The sequence below is a fragment of the Typha angustifolia genome, chromosome 15, assembly GCF_048772165.1.
Source record: "Typha angustifolia cultivar Huaian chromosome 15, ASM4877216v1, whole genome shotgun sequence".
Taxonomy (NCBI): Eukaryota; Viridiplantae; Streptophyta; class Magnoliopsida; order Poales; family Typhaceae; genus Typha; species Typha angustifolia.
The window spans coordinates 1894466-1917517 of NC_133253.1; the positions used below are offsets into that span (position 1 = coordinate 1894466).

At 40.3% G+C, this 23052-nt stretch overlaps 3 protein-coding genes across 10 annotated transcripts; 2 read left to right on the forward strand and 1 right to left on the reverse strand.

The window, feature by feature from the left end:
* Positions 1-4682: 4682 nt before the first annotated feature.
* LOC140778440 (ethylene-responsive transcription factor ERF018-like) lies at positions 4683-5075 on the reverse strand. Its single transcript, XM_073123153.1, has one exon. The coding sequence runs from the start codon at positions 5073-5075 to the stop codon at positions 4683-4685; it is 393 nt and encodes a 130-aa protein (XP_072979254.1).
* Positions 5076-9099: 4024 nt separating this feature from the next.
* On the forward strand, positions 9100-19088 carry LOC140776978 (protein WHAT'S THIS FACTOR 1, chloroplastic). Of its 8 annotated transcripts, none has more exons than XM_073120866.1 (3): positions 9100-9180; positions 9352-11964; positions 13239-15631. In XM_073120866.1, exon 2 carries the CDS (start codon positions 9652-9654, stop codon positions 10945-10947), a length of 1296 nt encoding a protein of 431 aa, XP_072976967.1. In that variant the 5' UTR covers positions 9100-9180; positions 9352-9651; the 3' UTR covers positions 10948-11964; positions 13239-15631. The 8 variants fall into 8 exon arrangements, with proteins under 8 accessions (XP_072976967.1, XP_072976966.1, XP_072976970.1 ...); XM_073120865.1 differs by lacking the exon at positions 9100-9180 and having other exon boundaries at positions 9190-11964; positions 13239-15047; positions 15347-15631; XM_073120869.1 differs by lacking the exon at positions 9100-9180 and having other exon boundaries at positions 9190-10963; positions 11775-11964.
* Positions 19089-20226: 1138 nt separating this feature from the next.
* LOC140779507 (3-ketoacyl-CoA synthase 10) lies at positions 20227-23052 on the forward strand. Its single transcript, XM_073124592.1, has 3 exons — positions 20227-20728; positions 21573-22198; positions 22325-23052. Exons 1-3 carry the CDS (start codon positions 20318-20320, stop codon positions 22914-22916), a joined length of 1629 nt encoding a protein of 542 aa, XP_072980693.1. The 5' UTR covers positions 20227-20317; the 3' UTR covers positions 22917-23052.

Consider the following 23052-nt stretch of genomic DNA (forward strand, 5'->3'; position numbering starts at 1 on the left):
GCAATAGCTAAGAAAATCTTCTCGTGAAGACTCTATATGAATATTCGTCGTTTTTCCTCCTAATTGCTCTCTGCCGGCGGCGGCCCTCGGAGAAACTATTGTGATCGGCGATGTTACACGAGAATTAAGTTTGGGTTCGTCGCCACCGGCGGACTTCTCGAGGGCTGCTACGATGGCTAATCCGACTCCACCTGACTCGTGATTTTTCCACAATTTCAGCGAGTGCAAATTGCGGCCCAATGGGCTCGGTATGTCACCGGATGTCCGATTGCCGGAGTTTATTGGGTCCGGTAGCTTTCGGATCAATGGCCGAAATGGATGGACCACCATGGCTTGAGCTAGTGAGGAGAGTATTAGAGAAACGAGAGAGAGAGAGAGAGAGAGAGAGAGAGAGAGAGAGAGAGAGAGAGAGAGAGAGAGAGGTAGAGTGGAGATTTTAGATATCTTCTAAGCTTTATAGAGGGTTAGACAAAAAATAATAATATTAATTTACGAAATTTAATAATATGTATAATTATTGGGTGATGATTGGTTGGGGAAATCCAGGGACAAGTCTATGAAATGGTGGGCTGCTTCCGTGCGAGTCTATCACACGCATGATATTGGACAGTAGACCCACATGGACATCTAGATTATTAGACAAAGGGGATGTGATCTGAGGACACGTGTACTCAAGCCGTGCTTCGTGTTGAGTTGGCATGACCTCGAAATCGATGAGGATGACAAGGACTCATCATGTGTTGTTTTTCGATGATATATATAATAATACTCTCATAATGAAACAAATCACAACGATAAATAAAAATAAAAGAAATTCTTTACGTCTCCTTACCAATATTAAGTATTAAGCACAGTAAGCACCCCCCCCGAAAAGGGTATAATCGTCAATTGTTCAGTTGGATGTATCTATTCTGAGGACCTCCGCGACAACTTCTCTCGTGCTCCTGTTACACTTGGGATCCATCTGGTTGGCGTGAGTCACCTATGACCCACGTGACACCGCGTGGGCTTCTTCACCAACGACACGTAACTACGTCAGTCAGTGGGACCCACCGCCCTTATCGCTTGCCACGGTGGATTAGATTAACCGTGGGCGTTAGCTGGTCCCGAGTCCTAAACCGCGGTCCCAATTGCATTGCGCCTCTCTTCAAGATTGAATAGAATTCAAAGTCACATTTTCTTTTTTGGGTACGTGCATCATCGAATAATAGACGTCGTCCCGGTAGTGAACTAAATTATCGAGCCACTAGATCTTTAATGATACCTCTACACTCAACTTCGAGCACTAATTTAACTATCTCGGATGATGGGAAAAATATCTATTTAGACAAAGGGCTAACCGTTTAGCCTTCAACTGGAGCATAGTGAGAGTCCACACAGAGAGTTACTAAGACTAAACTAGTGCAGCACATAATGAAAAACAAATTAAATATTAAGGAATATTATGGGCCTTTTTAAATGGTCCAAAGTTTTGGTAGTAAACGTTAAATAAGCCCAACGTTGACTTAGTCTGGGCCACGTATATTCCTTCGTTTATCTCAAAATTCAAACCCGAATCTACTTGGAAAGTTGCAGTGGGTGACAAAAAGATGACATGCATGATGCATGAGAGCCGAGGTTGGTGTGAAGTATACGTCGCTTTGTTCCGACATGAAGCCCGACATAATATTCAATCCAATCAATCGTAATATTCTCTTTTGGACATAAAAATATATATATGTATGACATTATGCTCACTATTACAATAGAAGAACATTCATGAACTTGGAAATTTTTCTTATTTCAATACACACATCACATCCATAGGGCATTTACTAAAACGTAAAAGCCATACCACTAACGATTGGGTTTCCTTCCATCAAGGCGTGTGGATCTAACTTAACTCGGAACAATTAGATCACGTTTAAGGTAATTGAACTGCTACGAGGATAATTTGCTATGCATGTGTTCTTACGTTCTCCTTATTACGGCAGTTGTGTTTTTCTAGTTATATAGATTGACATCTTGACATTTTTAATTAGAGGAAGGATGACAAAAGACTACATACCCTTTCTTTGTCTCTTTATCTAATGAAGTCGCCTCTCACCCTATCTGGTTTTAGTTCAGTCTTTGCTATCTTTTGGATTTTTATTAGATGCTCCCCTGGCCTCTCTCTTGTTAGGGGAGTGGATAATTTCGTCTGAATAGAACCTTAATTTCGGCTCCTTGAGGTGTATATATATATATATATATATATTTGTTCTACTTGCTTAGTGTCAATTAAGATCTTAAATTCGAGTTCACATTGGTTTAGATGTGGGGTTCAATATTGGCCAAAAAAGCGTTCTTCTGATAGTTTTGGTTTCCTTGTCATATTCGAAGCTACCTGTTTGATATGGTTAATAGACTAGATGATGGGCCCTGCTTTCATGATAATGCATCTAACTTTATGTATCAAAACAGTCTCTTTCTATGTACTTATTTTATTAGTCGGCAATGAAATAGTAGTAGGTCCTTGGAAAAATAGACCTCGTCTGCTAGCTAACTAAATTATCAAACCATTAGCTTAACGGCAGTTACTTCTTTGGTGATATGTCTACCGTGACAGCTAATTGATGAATGCGTTATTTTATTCTTTTGGGTTGATATGTAATGTACCTGTCTAAGGTCTAAGGAGGTGTATGCGGTCAAGATGCCACCAATTTGGTGAAAGGTATGGGCGATGGTGATGGCCCATGGTAAAAATTTGGGGAAGCTGTCCTCTATGGCCTTGGCCGGAGCTTACATTCGTGGCAACTCTAGTATATCCACCACTACTACAAGGTGGTGTGGTTTAGTTTGTTCTGCTTAAAGTCTATCCATATTTTCGCAGAGTTAGAAGTAATTGAACCCAAATTATAGAATATTATGTGTTAAACAGAATGTTCGCTCCTTGGAGAACCAATTGGTGAAGGTCCAAGTTTCTTTGGATTTTTAATTTGACCCTGGAAAATGGTGTTGTCTCCGATCATCATATCAAAGCTCGAGATCAGCTCTGATGTAAACCCAATTTTTTGAACCAATCGTTCATTCAAAAAATTATGAGTGTTTCTAGTGTCAATAAGTATCCGCATTGTATGTTTCTTCACGATGTCGTTGATTCGAAGAGTTTTCAATGTAGCGAAATCAATATAATTAAGCATACAAAGCGTGGACTTAAGGGGATAGACAGATGAATGAGGGAGGAGGACAATGATCTTGGTGGGCGGCGATTTTGGCTTGAGAGAACGAGAGGGTAAAAAATAAAGATTGAGAGAAATGAGAGGTAGAAGAAGAGGCAATGTAATATTCATTAATGGTCTCTCGACTAGGTTGCTCTACACACACATATATATTTGGAGGCTAATTTTAATTCCCTAAAAATAATTAAGCCCTAACCCTAAACAAATAATCAAAATATCCTAAGTGGATTGAAATTGACAATTAGGCATTTAAATGTCCTTGATTAGGCATTCAAATACCTCAACAAAAGCTGCTCTCGAATTTGAATATCGTTGGCCGGGCATTCAAACATCTCGATGATGTTGTGAAGCTGGGTTGTTCGTACACTAATAGCTAGATGTTTGACAACTCGAGCTCGAAACTAGAAATCCTCCAAAGATAGCAAAAACTAAACATAGATAAGTATCACACTTCCGTGAGGTTACCTAATTAGACCCGGATTACATCATTGTTCCATCAAAGCATACTCTTTGATGATAAAAAATAAACCCATGAGCTTATTCTAGGTTAAGTATATTCAAACTCAAATTCAAATCCAAATCCAAATATCCTATTGTTTGAATAAAGTTGAACTCTAACCATCTAAAAGGGAAGTAGCAAAAGGTGACGACAAGATACATAAAATGCATGAGAGCCAAATGTTGAAGAATATATTGCTTTATTTCAAGAGGAAGATTCCTAGTATAAAATTTCTTAAGTTTTAGTAACAGTAAGATTGAGCTCTAAAGACTAAACAAGTTTTTGTTTTTTTAAAATAGATGCATATTTTTTTATAATAAAAAATATATAATTTACACAGAAAATATGCACAAAAAATCTATTTTTACTATTTTAAAAATTAAAAAGTATTTTCTGCGCAAATGCTCTATGATTCTAAGTGGTTGGTGACCTGATACATGTACTATGCAATCAATATATATATATATATATATATATATATATATGGCATTCTCATTGCATGGCTTTATGCATGCGTACGTCTATCTTATGATCTCCATATATATATAGCAAAGAAAATATCTTTGGACTTCGTATGAGATACTACTCATAATCATAAGCACACTCGTCACTCTTGTACGTGAAATACTACGAAGTTTGGAAATTTTAATACAAACATCACATAGTTTTCACATCCGTAAGCGAACTTATTGGGTAATTCCATTGTACGTGGGTTACCCAAAAAGCTTAGTTTCGTCTTTTTTTTTACCTTTCTAATGAGTTGTATATCGTGATGATCGTTGACCTATCTACCATTATTTACTAAAATAACGAACTCATATCGGACAAGAAAAGTAAAAGAAAAGGTTGTCGGACTGTTGCAGCTCAGAAGTTCCAGAGACTGGGTTGTGAATCGAGGACTCCACACTGATCCTCCTCCTCCTCCAAGTCTGTCGTATTTTCTGGCGGTGTCGTCGCCGGCGTAGCCTCGTAGAATAATCCCCTCACAAAATCGTCTTCGCCGCCGCCATTATGTCGATAAAGGAGGAGACCGCCCCCTGAGTCTCCGCCTGAGACGGCCGCGATGGCGTTGGGCGGTCGGCGTGTCTTGCTGCAATGGCTTGTATCTGGCGGTAGGAGAGGGAGGCCTGAAAGGAGGGGATGTCGGGGGGAAGATGCTGGGGGAAATTGAGGACGGCGGCCCGCCCTCGGAGGCAGAGGGAGGCGGCGTCGAAGGCTCGGGCTGCCTTCTCGGGGCTATCGTAGGAGCCGAGCCAAATGCGCCCCCGGCTGTGTGGGAGTCGGATCTCCGACGCCCATTTCCCCCACCGCCGCTTCCGCACTCCCCGGTTCCGCACTTCGGCAGCCTCCGGCTGCCCACTTCCCGATGACTCCATCCCTGTGATTGGTCCTTAGTCCTTAGTCTCGTTACCTATAAATTGGTCCAGGTTTCTGGGAATGGAATTATGGAACCAATCTCGTTTGCTAGTAGTCGCTGCATATATATATATATATATATATATATATATATATATCATTTATAAAATTAAGGTGGGTCTCCGAGAGGCGGGGAGGTGGGGGCGGTGGTTGGGGGGGTTTGGGTTGTTGTGGTGGTTAATAGGGAAGCACAAGGAGAACTATAGAAATGGCGGTCGACAATGATTGGGCGTGTGCTGACCAAGCTGGGAACAATTAGATATTTAGATCACACGAGGACAATGCACTAGGTGGCCTATAAGGGCAAAATGGTCCTTTTAAGTGAATATTAGAATGATATATATATATATTTTTAAAAAAATCCCAATAATTGTAGTGACACACCTATAAATTTTTTTTTTGTGTGACAATTAAATATATAAAAATCTCAATTATTGCGTCACCGATTTTGACGGCGTAAACCAACGTGCAAACTGAAAAGGTTACAATAGGTGGGAACTAAATGAGAGTCATCACAGACATAAATAGTAATAGCACTGTTGACGAAGAAGTAGCCGACTTTATCACTCTCACGACGCGACATTAAGTTGTAGATAAATTTTGAGTATTCAGACAGCAAATTATATTACCTGTTAATGGCACATAAATAGATATACAGACACACGACAATGCCTGTAACTGACATATACGTGGTGCGGGACATAACCATGTCTACCGCTAACTTGATATCTAGCACCCGAAACTTGACTCCAAAGTTTCGAATTCCCATTAAACACATATGAGCTACTCACGTCGTACTCAGTTGCTCAAGTATTTCCGCATGGTATCCAAAATAATAAGTCAAAATTGACTAAAATCTTTTTAGTCTGCAACAAGTTTTTAGAATACATATATATAACTTATATGTTAAAGGAAAAAAAAAAAAAAAACCACACAGAGACAGTAACTAATACAGAAAAAATTAAATAATAAATCTAGCTCGTTCTCACTTGCTTCTCCACAATCTCGATAATATCTATTAATTTAAAAATATTACACTAAAGGTGATAAGCATAAAGCCTAATAAATATATATTTTTACAATATAAGAACAGTATAATACAAAATACAATAATATAAATCATGCTTAGATGATAATGTATTAAATCCATAAATTTAATAACAAGAGTTCATCGATAAAACACGATTATAACTTATTGCAACATACTCTCCTAAATTTGTAGCAATTAACAATATCACATACTCTCCTAGAGCCTCAATTAATAAGGAGGAATAAACAATTTAGCAATAATGTCGCTCGTACATCTTAGTGACACTGTATATAACCAGTTATCTGTGGCATTAAAATAAGGATATCGATCATAAGCCCATCCTCACATTCGTCACCACACCCCGTACAAGAAATCACACACCCCTTGCTTGAAAAGATGCCCTGCACCCCTACATCGTCACCTACCGCTAGAGCTATAGTTCTACTTCATAATATCATTTTTAAGATCAACAAGTGTCCGACCATCGCACTCAACAGTAAACACACACGCATGTTCAAACCCGACGTACAGCGTACTTAATTGTCCTTTTAAGACTAACAATCCTAGACGTGAACTTATAATAATAGAGAAGATGACTATCGCACTCGATAGTAAACGCACACGCCTATTCAAACCCAATGTACAGTGTACTTGATTGTTCTTTCAAGACTAACAATCCTAGACATGAACTTATAATAATAGAGAATAAGACCATCGCACTCGATAGTAAACACACATGCCTGTTCAAACTCAACGTACAGAGTACTTGATTGTCCTTTCAAGACTAGCAATCCTAGACATGAACTTATAATAATAGAGAAGAAGACCGTCGCACTCGACGGCAAACACACACACGTTTCAAACGTGATGCACAGAGTACTTGATTGTCCTTTCAAGACTAACAATCCTAAATGTTAACTTATATTACTAGACAAGAAGAGTGACCACAAGAGTAAAGAAAGTACAGCCAAATTCAAAATCTCGTCTGAGAGTTTCAGATCAAATCCCATAAAAAAAGGGATGGGAAAAAAAGAAGGAAGACGGCAGTGTATCCTCACGGCCGTCCCTTTTCTTTTCCCTGATGATGTTGCATTGTCAACGGAGTCACGCACGACATCGATTCCAAATGGTTGAGTAAATATGGGGTAACTATCAGAATGTGGGGTAGGATGATGGAAAATAATGACAGCAACATACTAAATGGTCCACCTCTAATATGGAGTAACTATTAGGACAGGGTGTAGGATGATAGAAAGATGATGCTTACCGATAGCAACATACCATCTCGCCAAGATTCACTCCCAACTCTCCAGTTGAGACTGAAAAATTTATAACAAGGCTGGAGTTAGCCATAAATTCAACAGGTGAAATACTCTTCTTCACTTTATGAGCTTCTTTAGTTTTTTCTCTTATTATTATCATTCTATATAAATAGGTTTATCATTATCGTGTTCACAAAATATATATAAAAAAGGAGCTTATATGCCTATTCATATGATTTTCTTTTTATTTCATGTCATTTGGTAATAAAATATTTACCTAAAACTCAAATTTAAACTTACTATGCTTATCCAAATTTTGATTCTCTAAATACATGGTAAATACTCTAAATCCATATGGAATGCTCTAAAATATACATGTAATAATATAATCTGTAGGAAAAACTCTAAATATACTGACGCATATGCTCACTAGCAAATTATGTGTTTGGAAGCTTGGGTATTATATACGTATATACATCAAAAAAAAAAAAGAGAAAAAATTGATAGATCGACGTAGATACAATACTGAGATGGAGAGAGAGTGCGTGTTGCAACACACGATCTTGAGTTTTGACTATTTTAAGTTTGCCACTAATTTTTTTATGTATCTAATTTACTTTGAAACCTAAGTAGAAAAATATGTATACTTTTTGACCGTAGTTAAAAATGCTAAATCGGACAACGATCTCCAAATATAAGTCATTTGGCCATTCAATGATTTGTATAGAAATTCAAGAGTCACTCATTAAATAACTAGGTTTTAGGGGGAGAAATTTTCACCCAAAAATTTTCTTCCTTTAAGATTAAGACTTAATACTTTACTTAGCGACTCTTAAAATTTCATATATATCAAAAAATCATTGTCTGATTTACTGATTTTATTGACCAATTAAAATGATATACTTTCATATTTAAATTTTATAGTGTGCTAGAAACATAAAAAGAAAATTTAAAAGTGCTAGTTTGGTTAACAACTCCACAATCTCTCTCTCTTAATTATTTTTCCTCTATCGTTCTTTCATCTGATTACTTACTCCTTGCTTCCTCTCCATCTGTGTCACCACTGATGGCTGGCTGTCGCCACCATCCTCTCCATGTTCATTCCTTCTCGTTAGTATCGCTTGTTCATTTTCCTATGTACTGATATTTCACTTGTTGAGCTTATGACTGATTCTTTCATTGTTATATGTTTTCAGTTTTAGCCTAAGCATTGGAATGAATTCCGATAAGATGGTTTGTTGCGGCCTATACAGGTCAGGCTAGCTATTGTTAAGTATCAACTTTTATCATCCCACATATTCTCTTATAGTTACGTCATATTAATCGGCCTTATTAAGTTCGTAGTAGGGTCATTACCTCCTCGAGCCGGCTCACATTTTTTTTCTTCTTTTTATTGCACCGCCGAGCTGCTCGTTCGAATTAACACATCGCTAAATTATTAAATATAATTTAATCGAGCAGTCAAGTCAAGAAATCACTGAAAATCGAACAATTTTTCCACAGTTAAGTTTGCTTAGAATTGGCCTTAGAATTTGTGATCTCTTAGGTCATAAGTATGGTAACTTTGAACACCTATTAAGTTAGCCACGTGCATCTCGCGTGCGGCACATATAGGTCACGCACGAGGTTGCGCCGGGGCGTTACAAAAGATGGATTTAAATTTCAAAACCATAATAAATGACAGAGTCCATTTTGATGCTTTCCAAATTCAAGTTCGAAGTGAGGATCAGGTTGTAATAAGAAGTTCTTGAGAGGCTCTAAGTGAAAGATGATGTGAGTTAAGGGGTTAAAATGTAATTCTTCCAAGCATATATATGATATATTTACTTAAATCTATCGATCTCAACAACCGTTTACTGTTTACAAGATGCCATCTTTTCCGAAAGATTAAGATTTAGGAAAATCTCTCCTTGGACTTGAATCCAATCTCTCTTTGATTGCTAGGATCACTGGGAGGTATCCCAAGAGTTGAAGCTCAGTCTCTTTAGTTACTGATACGTATACAAGGCCTTCTGCGTCATCGCAAGTCTCTTCTTCTTTCTGTGCACGTAAGATGTTTGTCGTAATGTCTAGCTAACCTTCTCTCTTCTTTTCTCCTCTTCCTTCCTGTTATGTATACAAGGTGTTTGTAAGATTGTCCAATCCAACAAAACTCGAAACTCCAAGCCAATATGGAATGCAATATAGCTTGCTTGAATTGTTAGATTATAGGGGTCGTTGGCTGCTAATAGAGGACTCTTGGAAATGTGGCGTTCCATGTTGAACGAAACAGTTGGATCACTTTCCGAGAGGTTGTTCTTGGCCATGCAAAAGCGCTGCATGACAAAGAGTAGAAGGGTACAAGACAGGAGCAAGAAGAAGAGAGTACATGATCTGGAGATTGCGACGGAGCGCTGGAAGGTAGTGTCGAAGGTATTGGTCATCATGGATGTCTTGAAGAAGGAACCTGAGCAGGTGATACCGGTAAAAAGGCTGGAGCAATACCGGCAGCAGATTAATCTAAGTAAACCGCATAAGGTGGCTGACTTCATAGGTAAATCACCCAAATTGTTTGAGCTCTATAAGGACAAAAGAGGACTTGTTTGGTGTGGGCTAACTAACCAAGCTGAGGAACTCATTGAAGAAGAGGCTAGGCTCTTGGAAGAGCATGCAGAGAAAGCAGTCGAGTATGTTACAAGACTCTTGATGATGTCGGTCGATAAGAGGCTTCCGGTGGATAAGGTTGCTCATTTCAGGCGAGAGATCGGCCTCCCATATGATTTCAGAACTAGGTGGATTTATTTGTTTCCAGAACACTTCAAGGTAGTAAGGGTGGAGGATGCTGAGTACTTGCAGCTCACGTCGTGGAATCCTGCTTGGGCCATTACTGAGCTTGAGAAGAAGACTTATGCAGCTGAAAGTAACTTGGAGCAGAATACACCTGGAGAACTTTCCCTTCCTTTCCCAATAAAATTTCCTCCAAATTACAAGAAGATTTTCAGAATTGGTGGCAAGATTGAACATTTCCAGAAAAGGCCTTATTTATCTCCTTATGCTGATCCGCAAGGGCTACTACCTGGTTCGCAGGAGTTTGACAAGAGGGCAGTTGCAGTGATGCATGAGATCTTGAGCTTTACAATAGAAAAGAGGCTTGTCACAGACCACCTCACACATTTCCGGAGGGAGTTTGTGATGCCTCAGAAGCTGATGAGGCTTCTTTTGAAACACTTTGCTATTTTTTATGTTTCTGAGAGGGGGAAGCGATTCAGCGTGTTTCTGACAGAAGCATATGATGGTTATGAGTTGATAGATAAATGCCCTTTGGTGCTTTGGAAAGAAAAGATTCTTGGACTTGCTGGGTACAGAGGAAGGAGAAAGAGAATAGGAAGATTTAATGAGTGCTCTGATGCAGAGAATGGTCTATTTCATAGTGACCATGATAACCAGAGTACCTTTATGGAAGATGAAGGTGAAGATGCAATTGTCACCTTGGATGATGCTTCTCTGACAAATGATTCTGAAATGGATGTGGGGGATTTATATGATACTTACAAGAGTTGAATCCAATCCTCTTGCGGTAGTATTTTATATTTGAAGAAATGATTCTATATTATAATTAGCTGCAATTGCATTTCTCAAGAACTCTTTCATATTGCAACAACATATTTACCATTGAAGTGTCACCCTTTTTGATGATAATAGTCTGCTAACTTTTACGTAGATCATGCAAATAATGTGGGTCTTTAGAGTCTTTCTCAGAACAAATCTTGTGAGTCGTGGTTGGGAAATCCTGAGATCTTTCTGCTTCCTTCCTGTTCCTAAAAATTATAAGTTGTCAAAGTATGTTTGCCTTTTAATTCCGATGTATTGTTGTTAGTTACTTTAATACAGATACATTGAGAAAGGTTTGATGTCACAAATGTCGCATTGCTTCCATAGTTAAAAGATTATGTACTTCCAGAAAGCTACAGGACAGAACATCAACAAAGTTGATTTACATTTGGATGTCTTTGTTATATAAGTACACTGGACTCGGATTTTATTGCTTTAAGTTTATCATGGAGATTGAAGAGCAAGCATACTATAGATAAGACTGGCACTCTCCTTGCGATAGTGGGAAACAGGGAATCCATTCCTCTAAAGAGGTACAGTCATTTAAGGGTATGGAAGGGATATTATTTGCAAAGAAAAATAACAGGTCAAAGGAGCTAAGCAACTGCGTCTTACACAAAAAGAGAAAAGGAGAACATGGAATGTTCAGTATCAGTCTGCATTTATAGGAGGGTAGCTCATTTAAATAAGACTGCAAATTCCCAGCAATCAGAAAGATAACACAGCGAATTTACATTCCTTTAAAATTTTAAACTCACGATTCTATTCTCTTACAGTAACTATCAGGAAGAGTGCCTAGCTGGACTTCTGGTGTCGTATCTAATATGGCAAGGTCTAGAGCATGATCTAATGTCAGATATCTAATCCTGTGAAGGAGCAGCAATGGTAAATGAAATTTGTACCGTAAGGCATTATGATAAAGGGTCCTGATATCAGAAAAGATGCAGCAGTCCATCCAAAAAAGTGGTATGCTTTCAAACTATCAGCTCATGTTTTATAGCACCTACATAAAAAGTGATATCTAGCAGAATTTGATCACTTCAAAGTATATATTTTGTATAATTTTATGTTTAGCTCTCATGTTCAAGGATTAAGCCTTTTTGGAGATATAAGTTTGTTCTTCTGCATTAAAGATGCTTGGTAGTTTTTTTTTCTCTTTGTCCGTCCTGTTCTTTTTTGAGCTCCATGGTTGCAGAACCATGTCTATAGGGGCACCTCAAATTGCCTACAGATCTATGACTAATAAAGGGGATAGGATGAACTCATGAATTTCTCTGCTAAGGGAGAAATAACATTTACTACTGTTCAAGTGAGCATTTACTTGATAAGAGTACCTTTTAGCCTTCTGTGAGCATCTTCACATGTTCATGCATTTATGAAGCCATATGCGGCACATGTCATTTCATTTCTATCGAGACTCTTGGTATAGCCAATCGGAAAGTTCCATTACTTTCAGCATCATGGTGTTTGTTTGGCATAACAATTTTCAGTGTTTATGGCTTACAAGAACCATTGAGCCCTGGAATGGGACTAAGAATTGACCAGATCAACAAGAATGGCATGTAGATGCACTGATTCAATTAGGATTACTCATCTAATGTTATTGATAAAACTTTCTTGCATATTAATTCCGTAGTGTGGAATTACTCAAAATGTATTTGTAAATGTGGCTGGAAGGAAGTCTTGTAAGTAAAAAAGTTAAAACAGGGATGCCGCTGTTCTTCCAAATAAATAAAGAAAAAGTTAAATATCTGAGTGCTTCATTTCCCTATAATCCAATGCAAGAACTTCATGTCATCCGTTTGACTGATTTGTTCTCCATAGAATGGTGCTCTGCACCATTTCATTTTTCAAAGTCTGTGAGTTAGATCTGTGAGTCATTGCTCATAATGCTGCTACTGATGCTACTTCTAACTGTTGAAAGTTGAGACCTATCCAGCAGACCTTGTGTCTGCATTCCAATCTTTGCAGAGGCATGCATGCACTATTGTAGGAGAAAGATTAATTATTTCTTATATCAAGCCATTGCTTGTTGAAGTTTTGTATAATTCCACTAATATATTTGTCCATTGATTTGTTTTCTGCATGTAGAATGCTGAATTTATAGAAATTTATACAGGAATTAGACTAACATTTAATTTGCAAGTAGCAGTTTTACTGTAAAGTACCTGTCGTCTTTCTGACCATACAATTAAGGCAATCTGCCTGTATTCTTCATTAATATTATTAACATTGTCTAGATACATTGCTGGGAGCTGACTTCTCTTGTCCTCGAATCACATACCTGTAAAGAATCACAGCTTGTCGGACATCACGAATTTCAGTGATAGCAACTGTTAATGTATATACTCTTATCATGTACCTGAGGGACAATATACCTCAACCATGTATTTATATTCATTCTCAATGTGAATACAAGTGTGCTCATCCATTCGTCACATGGTATCAGAGCCCACACTAGGTTACCATCTCTAACCTTCTTCGTGAACTCGTAGCTGATCAATCTCTCCGGTTGACGGATCACACTCATTTCCTTCGACGCTTCGCTGCCATTGATCATTGCGAGCTCGAGTGGCAGCTCCAAGGTCTCCATCGACGCCGCCGGCAAATCCGTCGACTCCGGCCCCTTTCCGTCGATTCCGCCCCTTCTTTGGATCTCTATCAACGCCGCCAACTCTTCCTTCAGGCTGGAAGCTTCTGATCGGAGAGGCTTGCCAACTCCGACGCTTCCTCCAACTCCGACGACGGCAATCATTACAGGTTGGGCGCCTTTAGGACTCAACGCAAGGTGAATCAATCCCTATCCGAGAAATAATTGATTAGATCAATTTATCTCAATTTGTTCTTGCTCGAAGTCTGATCTAGCAAAGGGTTAATTAATTAAACTTGCTACTTGATTCAATTCATCTCAATCCTATCCGAGAAATAATTGATTAGATCAATTCATCTCAATTTGGTCATGCTTGAAGTCTGAGCCAGCAAAGGATTAATTGATTAAACTTGCAACTTGAATCTGTTGCTACTATACAGTCCGTGATTATCTTCCTTCTTCCGCTGCTTTTATGCTTGTAACCGCTGCTGATTGGCCATATTGGTGTGCTACAGTAGAGAGTGCACTTGATGGACGTGACCTCTCAATTCATCTTGACAAATCTAGTATTATACCTTCTGATGACTCCAAAGAGCATGCTACTTGGAAGGCTCGTGATCGTCGTGTTCGGGCATATTTGATTGCCTCTATTAACAAAGCACTTCGTCCGGATTTTATCCGATTTATCACGGCAGCTAATCCTTGGTGCCACCTTCGATCTCGTTTTGTCGAATCTAGTGGTGATCGGGAGTATCACCTTCTGTCTAGTGCTCAAATAGCTCAGCAGGGTGAACTATCCATCCAACAGTTTTATAGTCATATGCGAGACTTTTTGCGTGAGTTGCAGGCATTGGAGCCTTCTAATTTTCTTTGCAGTTTGCCAGCACTTATGAGACCTTTAGAGAGCATCGCCAGTTGTACCAGTTTCTGTATGCTCTTCGCCCGGAGTTTGCTCCTTTGGCAGGAACTTTGGTTCATCGTAGCACTTTGCCAAGTTTAGAGTCAGCTGTGGTTGAGCTAGTTGCTGAGGAGACTCGACTACGTACTGTTCAGTGTCGATATGCTCCACCAGTGGCTTTCCCTTCGACCGGGGTGGAACAGGTTCTTGCTGTTGCTTCTGCTAATTACTCTCGCTCAAATTACTCTCGCTCTCGTCCTCAGTGTTCTCATTGTCATAAGCCGGGACATCTGATTGAGACATGTTGGGAATTGTATCCTGAGAAACGCACGAACCACAAACAAAATAGTCGTCTACGTCCGACGACATCTATGGCTACTATTGTTTCTTCTGAGATGCCTTCCACCATTCCTGTCTTGCATACTGCTCCATCAGATCGTCTTCAGCAGATTGAGCAAACACTAGCACAACAGAGTCAGCTCCTCAGTCGTCTTTTACATAATCCAGTGGCCACTACATCTACTTCTCCAACAGATCACTCAGCCATGTCTACTCCATCTGGTATTACTCGTGACACTTGGATTGTGGACTCTGGTGATACTCAGCATATGACTCCAGATTCTTCTATACTTACTGTTTGCTCACCCATGTCGCATTTGCCACCTCTTCAGACTGCAAATGGATCTCTTCTTCCCATTTGTCAGTCTGGATCTATTACCACTACCTCAGAGCATTCCGATCGTCTTACTTTACCGCATGTCTTACATGTTCCTGATCTGAGCATGAATCTTCTCTCAGTTAGCAGTATTTGTGATTCTGGCTATCATGTCTTATTTACTGCAACTTCTTGTGTTGTGCAGGATCCATTTACCGGCCAGGAGATTGGAGTTGGTCGTAGAGCTGGTGGCCTTTACCACATCTCTTCTCTTCATCTACCTATCTCACCTATTTCCCATTTTGTTGGTGCTACTCTCTCTCCTGTTGATTTGTGGCACCGTAGGTTAGGTCACATGTCCAAATCTCATCTTAAAGGTATTTTCCATTCTGGAGCCTTAGGACGAGATTCTTTTGGTTTTAGTTCTATGTCGGATTGTGTGAGTTGTAAGTTAACCAAACTATCAGCTCTTCCTTTTTCTTCAAGTAATAGTAAAAGCAGTTCATCTTTTGATCTTATTCATTCTGATATATGGGGCCCTGCACCTTTATCTTCCAGGTGTGGATATTTGTATTATGTGAGTTTCATTGATGACTTTTCTAGATATACTTGGGTTTATCTCATTTGTCATCGCTCTGAGATTCCCCAAATTTATCAAATTTTTACATCTATGATTCACACGCAGTTTCACAAACACATTAAGGTTTTCAGGTCTGATTGTGTTCGAGAGTACACCTCTACTGCTATGCGTTCCATTCTCCATTCTCATGGCACCATTTTTCAACAGTCTTGTCCCTACACTCATGAACAAAATGGTGGAGCAGAACGAAAACATCGTCATATTTTAGAGACTACGCGTGCTCTCATTCTTAGTTCATCTATCCCTCGTTCTTTCTGGGCAGAAGCTCTCTTGATCTCTGTTAACCTTATTAACTTCATGCCTTCTCCTCTCCTACAAGATCGCTCTCCTCATGAGGTTCTTTTATCTGTTAAACCAGATTATAGTATTCTTCGTGTCTTTGGATGTACTTGCTTTGTTTTGCTACCTGCTCATGAGTATGACAAGTTGTCCGCTCGATCTGTGCAATGTGTTCTTCTCGGATATATTTTTGAACACAAAGGTTATAGATGCTATGACCATTTGACTCGTCGAATGCAGATTGCTCGTCATGTCTCTTTTTTAGAGAATATTCCTTATTACTCTCATGAGTCTGAGGACCTCACTTTTCTTGAGCCTCTAGCTTCGACATCTATTCCTCAGTCTCCTCTTGAGACAGTGCCCACCTCAAATTCTCCTGAGGAGCCTCTTGTTGGATGTTCTAGTGATTCTCTCCCTTGTCGTCCTATCACTCAGGTATACTCTCGACGAGTTATTCATGTACCTCCTTCATCTTCTCCTCCTCATGTTCCTCCTATTTCATTTTCGGCTCCACCTCCTACACCTTCTCCTCCAGTTGGTACTGTGGGTCCTCGCCGATCTCAACGTGAGCATTGTTCTCCTCAGAGATATGGATTTATTGATGTTGCATGCTATTCTTCTGAGTTCCACACCTTTCTAACAGCTCTTCACGTAGATCATGAGCCTAATTCTTATAAGGGGGCTGTTGTCCATCCTGAGTGGGAACATGCTATGAATGAGGAGTTTCAGGCTTTTGCACATACTCAGACATGGGATGTTGTTCCTCTACCAAGTGGCATTGAACCTGTTAGTTGTAAATGGGTTTACAAAATCAAGAGACAACCTGATGGATCTATTGAAAGATATAAAGCTCGTCTTGTTGCTAGAGGTTTCACCCAAGAGTATGGCATTGATTATGAGGAGACATTTACCCCTGTGGCTCAGATGACTACTGTTCGTACTCTTCTTGCGGTAGCTGCCATTCGTCGCTGGCCTTTGTATCAAATGGATGTAAAGAATGCTTTTCTTCATGGTGATTTGGCAGAAACAGTTTATATGTAGCCTCCACCGGGATTATCTGTTCCTTTGTCCTATGTTTGTCGACTTCGGCGTGACATCTATGGTCTCAAGCAAGCTCCCCGTGCTTGGTTTGAGCGGTTTCGTCGAGTAATGACAGAGGTTGGTTTTGTTGAGAGTGATCATGATCACTCTATGTTTACGCGTATTTTTCCGCAGGGACGTGTTATTCTACTACTCCATGTAGATGACATGATTATTACAGGTGATGATTCAGCTACTATCAAGTCTCTACAGAAACATTTGTCTCAGCACTTTTAGATGAAGGACTTGGGTCACCTGCGTTATTTTCTTAATCTTGAGATTGCTCATAGTGAGAGAGGTATACTTGTATCTCAACAAAAGTATGTTTCTGATTTGATTAGCAGGGCAGCTATATCTGATGATTGGACAGTTGATACACCTCTTGAGCTTCATGTGAAGCTTCGTCCTACAGATGGAGTGCTATTGACAGATCCAACTAGATACATACAGCTTGTTGGACAACTTGTGTATTTATGCATCACTAGGTCAGATATTTCTCATGCTGTGAGTATAGTTAGTCAGTTTGTGGCGGCTCCTCGATCTACTCATTTTGCAGCATTACTCCGGATTCTCAGATATGTGCGGGGGACTGTTACTCGCTCTCTATTGATGTCTGTTCATTCATCTCTTGTTCTTCGTGTTTATTCCGATGTTGATTGGGCTGGTGATCCTACCACTCGTCGTTCTATTACTGGATTCTATGTATTCCTTGGTGACTCTCTTATATCGTGGCGGAGCAAGAAGCAAGATATTATCTCTCTCTCTCTCTCTAGCACTGAAGCAGAATATAGAGCCATGTCCACTACTTCTAAGGAAATCATTCACCTTCGTCGTCTATTGGGAGATATTGGCATAGCAACTCCTACACCCACTGCTCTTTATTGTGATAACAAGAGTGCTATACAAATTGCAACCAATCCTGTATTTCATGAGAGAACAAAACATATTGAGGTAGATTGTCACTTTGTTCGACATCAGTTTTTAGCTGGCACTATTAGTCTTCTACATATATCATCGATGGAGCAAATAGCAGATTTCTTCACCAAATCGCATCCCACTCCACGCTTTAGATATCTAGTTAGTAAACTCCTTGTGTTTGATCCATCTTGAGTTTGAAGGGGAGTATTAATGTATATACTCTTATCATGTACCTGAGGGACAATGTACCTCAACCATGTATTTATACTCATTCTCAATGTGAATACAAGTGTGTTCTTCCATTCGTCACAGCAACAAATTTCTATTTTAAGTTGTCTTGCATTTTTCCATGTCTAGCTTTAGCCATATGCAACCTTTGATTCATTAATCTGTCACCATATGTACCATTCAGATTTTAATATTTTGAAGGATTTTTGCATCTAGCTAGTTGATATATTCTCCAACCCATAGCTACAAGCTGTGAAAATGTTCTCTTTTTTACCTTCAAAAGGCTCAAACTGCATTATATCAAGTTTTCTTTACTGTTTCTATATTGTTCTCCAGTAGCTCTCACTGCTGCAGATAATTGTATCATGGTTAGTCTTAAATTGCCTTTACCTTATGTCACTTAAATTGGGTACGGGATGTTGCTTTTATCATGTCTTATCACACTCATATTTATTTGCTTATTTTAACTGCCAATAATAACAATGTTGGCATGGTATAATCCAGATTCTTCCTCAATAAACTCTTACTGTAAATGCCATCACAGGAGATCAGATTGAGAGATGAAGCTTGTGTTCATCATCAACACCTAGACAACCTTCTTGACTCAAGCATGTGTCCAGGGCTCTTCCAAACTCACCGACATTATCCGAGACGAGCTGATCTTAGTCCACAATTATTATACCTGGCCACATTGATGCCAGTTTGCCGCCCCTCTTCCCAGATCTGTACGTACTCTCTTCCCACTTTAATGTACATAGCAATTGGTTGGTTCTTGGGGTTAAAGAATGTTCAATGGCTCTGTACTAGTTTTTAGGCCTGTAGAGGTTAGCTTTTATTAAAGCTCTTGATACCTATTTACTCTGGCCATGTGAAAAGAGATCCATAGTTGGACTATAGACACAAGTACAGGGACATTTCAATGGATGTAGTTGGATTGTACTGACTGAGTTTGAAAATAGAAAATGGTAAACTGCAGAACAGATCTCCTTCAAAGATCAGATGATAGAATTGACTAGCCCAAAGGGATAAAATGAAGATAAAATTGTACTTGACTGTGATTGCTCTATGAATGTTGTTTTCTTTCTTTTCCTTCGAGGCTATCAAGGGCAGTTGAAACTGCAAGCTTCCACATAATGTCTCTATCAGTTAGAACATCAAATAAAAATATATGCCGCCCCTATTAGTATGAACCATAACTTAGTGGCTGGCTATTATTCTCTGGGTTGGTACTAGTCTTCTTTCTTTGTGCCCTCATAATACTATGTCCATACTATGCATTTAGATGAATTCTGAAGCAGATTCTCTCATGGGTCAACCTCAATAGTGCAGCTGCTCACTTCCTCACCTCCCATCTTAAGAGCTCAATTAATCTATCACAGCGTCACATTGAATGTGTGCCTTCAACTTAAGAATAAGAGCTTCCTTAAAAAAAAGTTACGGTAAGCATATGCCATGCATTTAATTCATTTTGGTGGTCCGTTCTTTGGCTACAATTCTTAGATTCAAATATCCCCATCAACCAAGATTAACAAAAACAAAAAAAAAAGGCATCAGTATAAGAATATTTCAATTGTTCAATCCTGTATCTCGGATGGAGAAACTCATCTGATTATAAGTTCGTGAAAATATATGGTGTATTTTATACAACATGAGCACAAACTCCACGTGCCCAACGCAGCAAACTCGTATATCCGGAGCTGTGGACGATCTTCTGGTTGGTCCTTTCAATTAACTTCACACAATCCATACTGTTATCCACGGTAAATAACCAAATAAGCATGACAGCCCTGACACGACTTTAAAAGTCCAACCCCGGTCGCCTTCCATTCAATCAATGGCGACTTCATGCCTCATCCAAGTTTGGTGCAAGTATTAACTATCCCTCACCCACCTCCCCTTATCCTCTAGCTCTATATAAATCTCTCTTCCTCAACTACACACTCCTCATCCCCCTCCTCTTTAGCTCCGCACTCGCACGCACACAAAAGAAAAGAAAAGAAAAGAAAATTCTAAGAGAGCTAAGAGGAGGAAATGGCCGGGGAGCATACTCTCCTTTCCACCGAGATCGTTAACCGCGGCGTCGAGGCCTCGGGCCCCGACGCCGGCTCGCTAACTTTCTCGGTTAGAGTTCGGCGCAGACTACCGGACTTCCTTCAATCTGTTAATCTCAAGTACGTGAAGCTAGGGTACCACTACCTCATTAGCCATGCGATATACTTGGCGACAATACCGGTGCTCGTGCTCGTGTTCAGCGCCGAGGTGGGGAGCTTGAGCAGGGAGGAGTTGTGGAAGAAAATGTGGGAGGAGACGAGCTATGATCTCGCCACCGTGCTCGCCTTCTTCGGCGTGCTCGTCTTCACTATCTCGGTCTATTTCATGTCGAGGCCTAGGCCTATATATCTCATCGACTTCGCTTGTTATCGCCCTAGCGATGATCTAAAGGTACTGTGCTATATATGTATATATATATATATATATATTTATATTAAGCTCCATTTATATATTTCCAACTTTGAAATTAAGCATGAGAAATTAGTAAAAGATGTGATCACTAGTGTTTCTATGGGTTAGTTTCATGGCTGTATATAGATAGAAGGTAGGTAGTGTAAGTTAGTATGAAGTCTTTCAAGGTAGATGATAGCATTCATATTACAAGAGAGGTTAGAAGAAACCTAAGTTTCAAGATCTGTAGGTTAAGTTTATGAGTAGATCTATATATAGTTGTTGTAATGCATTCATGCTGTTATATATCCTTCTTGGTGATATTTTAGGTAAAAGGGATAATCTTTTGATAGCAAAGGAGAGCACATTATAAGGGTGATCTTTTGTTTTGTTTTTCTTCTTCTTCTTGGAAGGTATTTTGTCTTTGGAGATTAATTATTTTTCTTCCTTGGTAGAGGTTTATTAATGAGCCATAATTACTTCACCTACTTTCCAAACGCTCAACAAACAAGAGCCACCGTCTTAATGAACCACAAGGTTTAGCACACGTAACCTATACTTTTGGGTGTATTCATATTAGTTGGGCCTTCCTATCTTGGAGTCGATGATTAATGTTCGTGAGCATCAGCATGTCCCTCGTGATGAGAATATTTGAATAGTACTAGTCACACCTATTCCATTTGGGAATATTTGCAAAGAGAATATTTGAGGATAAACCAGAAAGAAAGAAAGAAATAATGTTCTTCTAATGATATGCATTATAAAGGTTTAAATAAGATTAATATATATATATACAGTTTAATTAGGATGACATAACACTAATTTATTCTATCTTACGTGGTAGGTATCAAATGAAGAGCTGATAGAGCAGGCACGAAAATCTGGCAAGTTCGACGAGGACAGCCTCGCCTTCCAATCCCGCATCCTCAAGACCTCCGGCATCGGCGACGAGACCTACGTCCCGAAAACCATCTTCTCCCCCTCCAACTGCGCCACCATGAAGGATGGCCGCGCGGAGACCTCCACCGCCATGTTCGCCGCCCTCGACGAGCTCTTCGAGAAGTGCCGCATCCGCCCTAAAGACGTGGGCGTCCTCGTCGTCAACTGCAGCCTCTTCAACCCCACACCATCCCTCTCTGCCATGATCGTGAACCACTACAAGATGAGAGGAAACATCCTGAGCTACAACCTGGGAGGCATGGGATGCAGTGCGGGGATAATCGCGATAGACTTAGCGCGAGATATGCTGCAGGCCAACCCTAACAACTACGCCGTGGTGGTTAGCACCGAGGCTGTCTCGTTTACGTGGTATACCGGGAAGAATAGGTCGATGCTTATTCCCAACTGCTTCTTTAGAATGGGCTGCTCGGCGGTGCTGTTGTCCAACCGGAGAAGGGATTTCCGACGAGCCAAGTATCGGCTCGAGCACATTGTCAGGACTCACAAGGGGGCAGATGACAGGAGCTTCAGGTTAAATTTGTTAATTTCTATAGATCTTTCTTAATTTCATATTTGCATGTGTGCCCTCGAAAACTCATGACAAAAAATTAAAAAGATTCATAAGCATAAGCTTATATAAGAGAATGTTTTGATCAGGTGCGTTTACCAAGAGGAAGACGAGCAGAGGATCAAAGGCCTCTCCATCAGCCGTGACCTAATGGAAATCGGCGGCCACGCACTGAAGACCAACATCACAACGCTCGGTCCACTCGTCCTCCCCTTCTCCGAGCAGCTCCTCTTCTTCGCCGCCCTCCTTTACCGCTACCTCTTCCCCTCCAAAACCACCCCCACCTCCTCCTCCTCCTCATCCTCCGCCGCCGCCGCCGCCGCAGCCACGAAGCCGTACATCCCCGACTACAAGCTAGCGTTCGAGCACTTCTGCATCCACGCCGCCAGCCGCGGCGTGCTCGACCAGCTGCAGCGCAACCTCGACCTCACCGACAAACACCTCGAGGCGTCCCGCGCCGTCCTCCACCGATTCGGAAACACCTCTAGCAGCAGCATCTGGTACGAGCTAGCCTACCTCGAGGCCAAGGGCCGAGTCCGCGGCGGCGACCGGGTCTGGCAGCTCGCGTTCGGCTCCGGCTTCAAGTGCAACAGCGCGGTTTGGCGCGCCGTTAAGCGCGTTCGCCGGCCGACCCGGAGCCCCTGGCTCGATTGCATTGATCGATACCCTGTTGGGCTCTAAGGCTTTTAAGAACTGTTGTAGCTAATGCTTTATTGCATGCACGCATGCATACTTGCATGTGTTCTGGTTTGCTTGATTTGATTTGCTTTGTTGGAAGTCTCTGGACGTACGTAAGAATTTCTGAAATCTACTTATA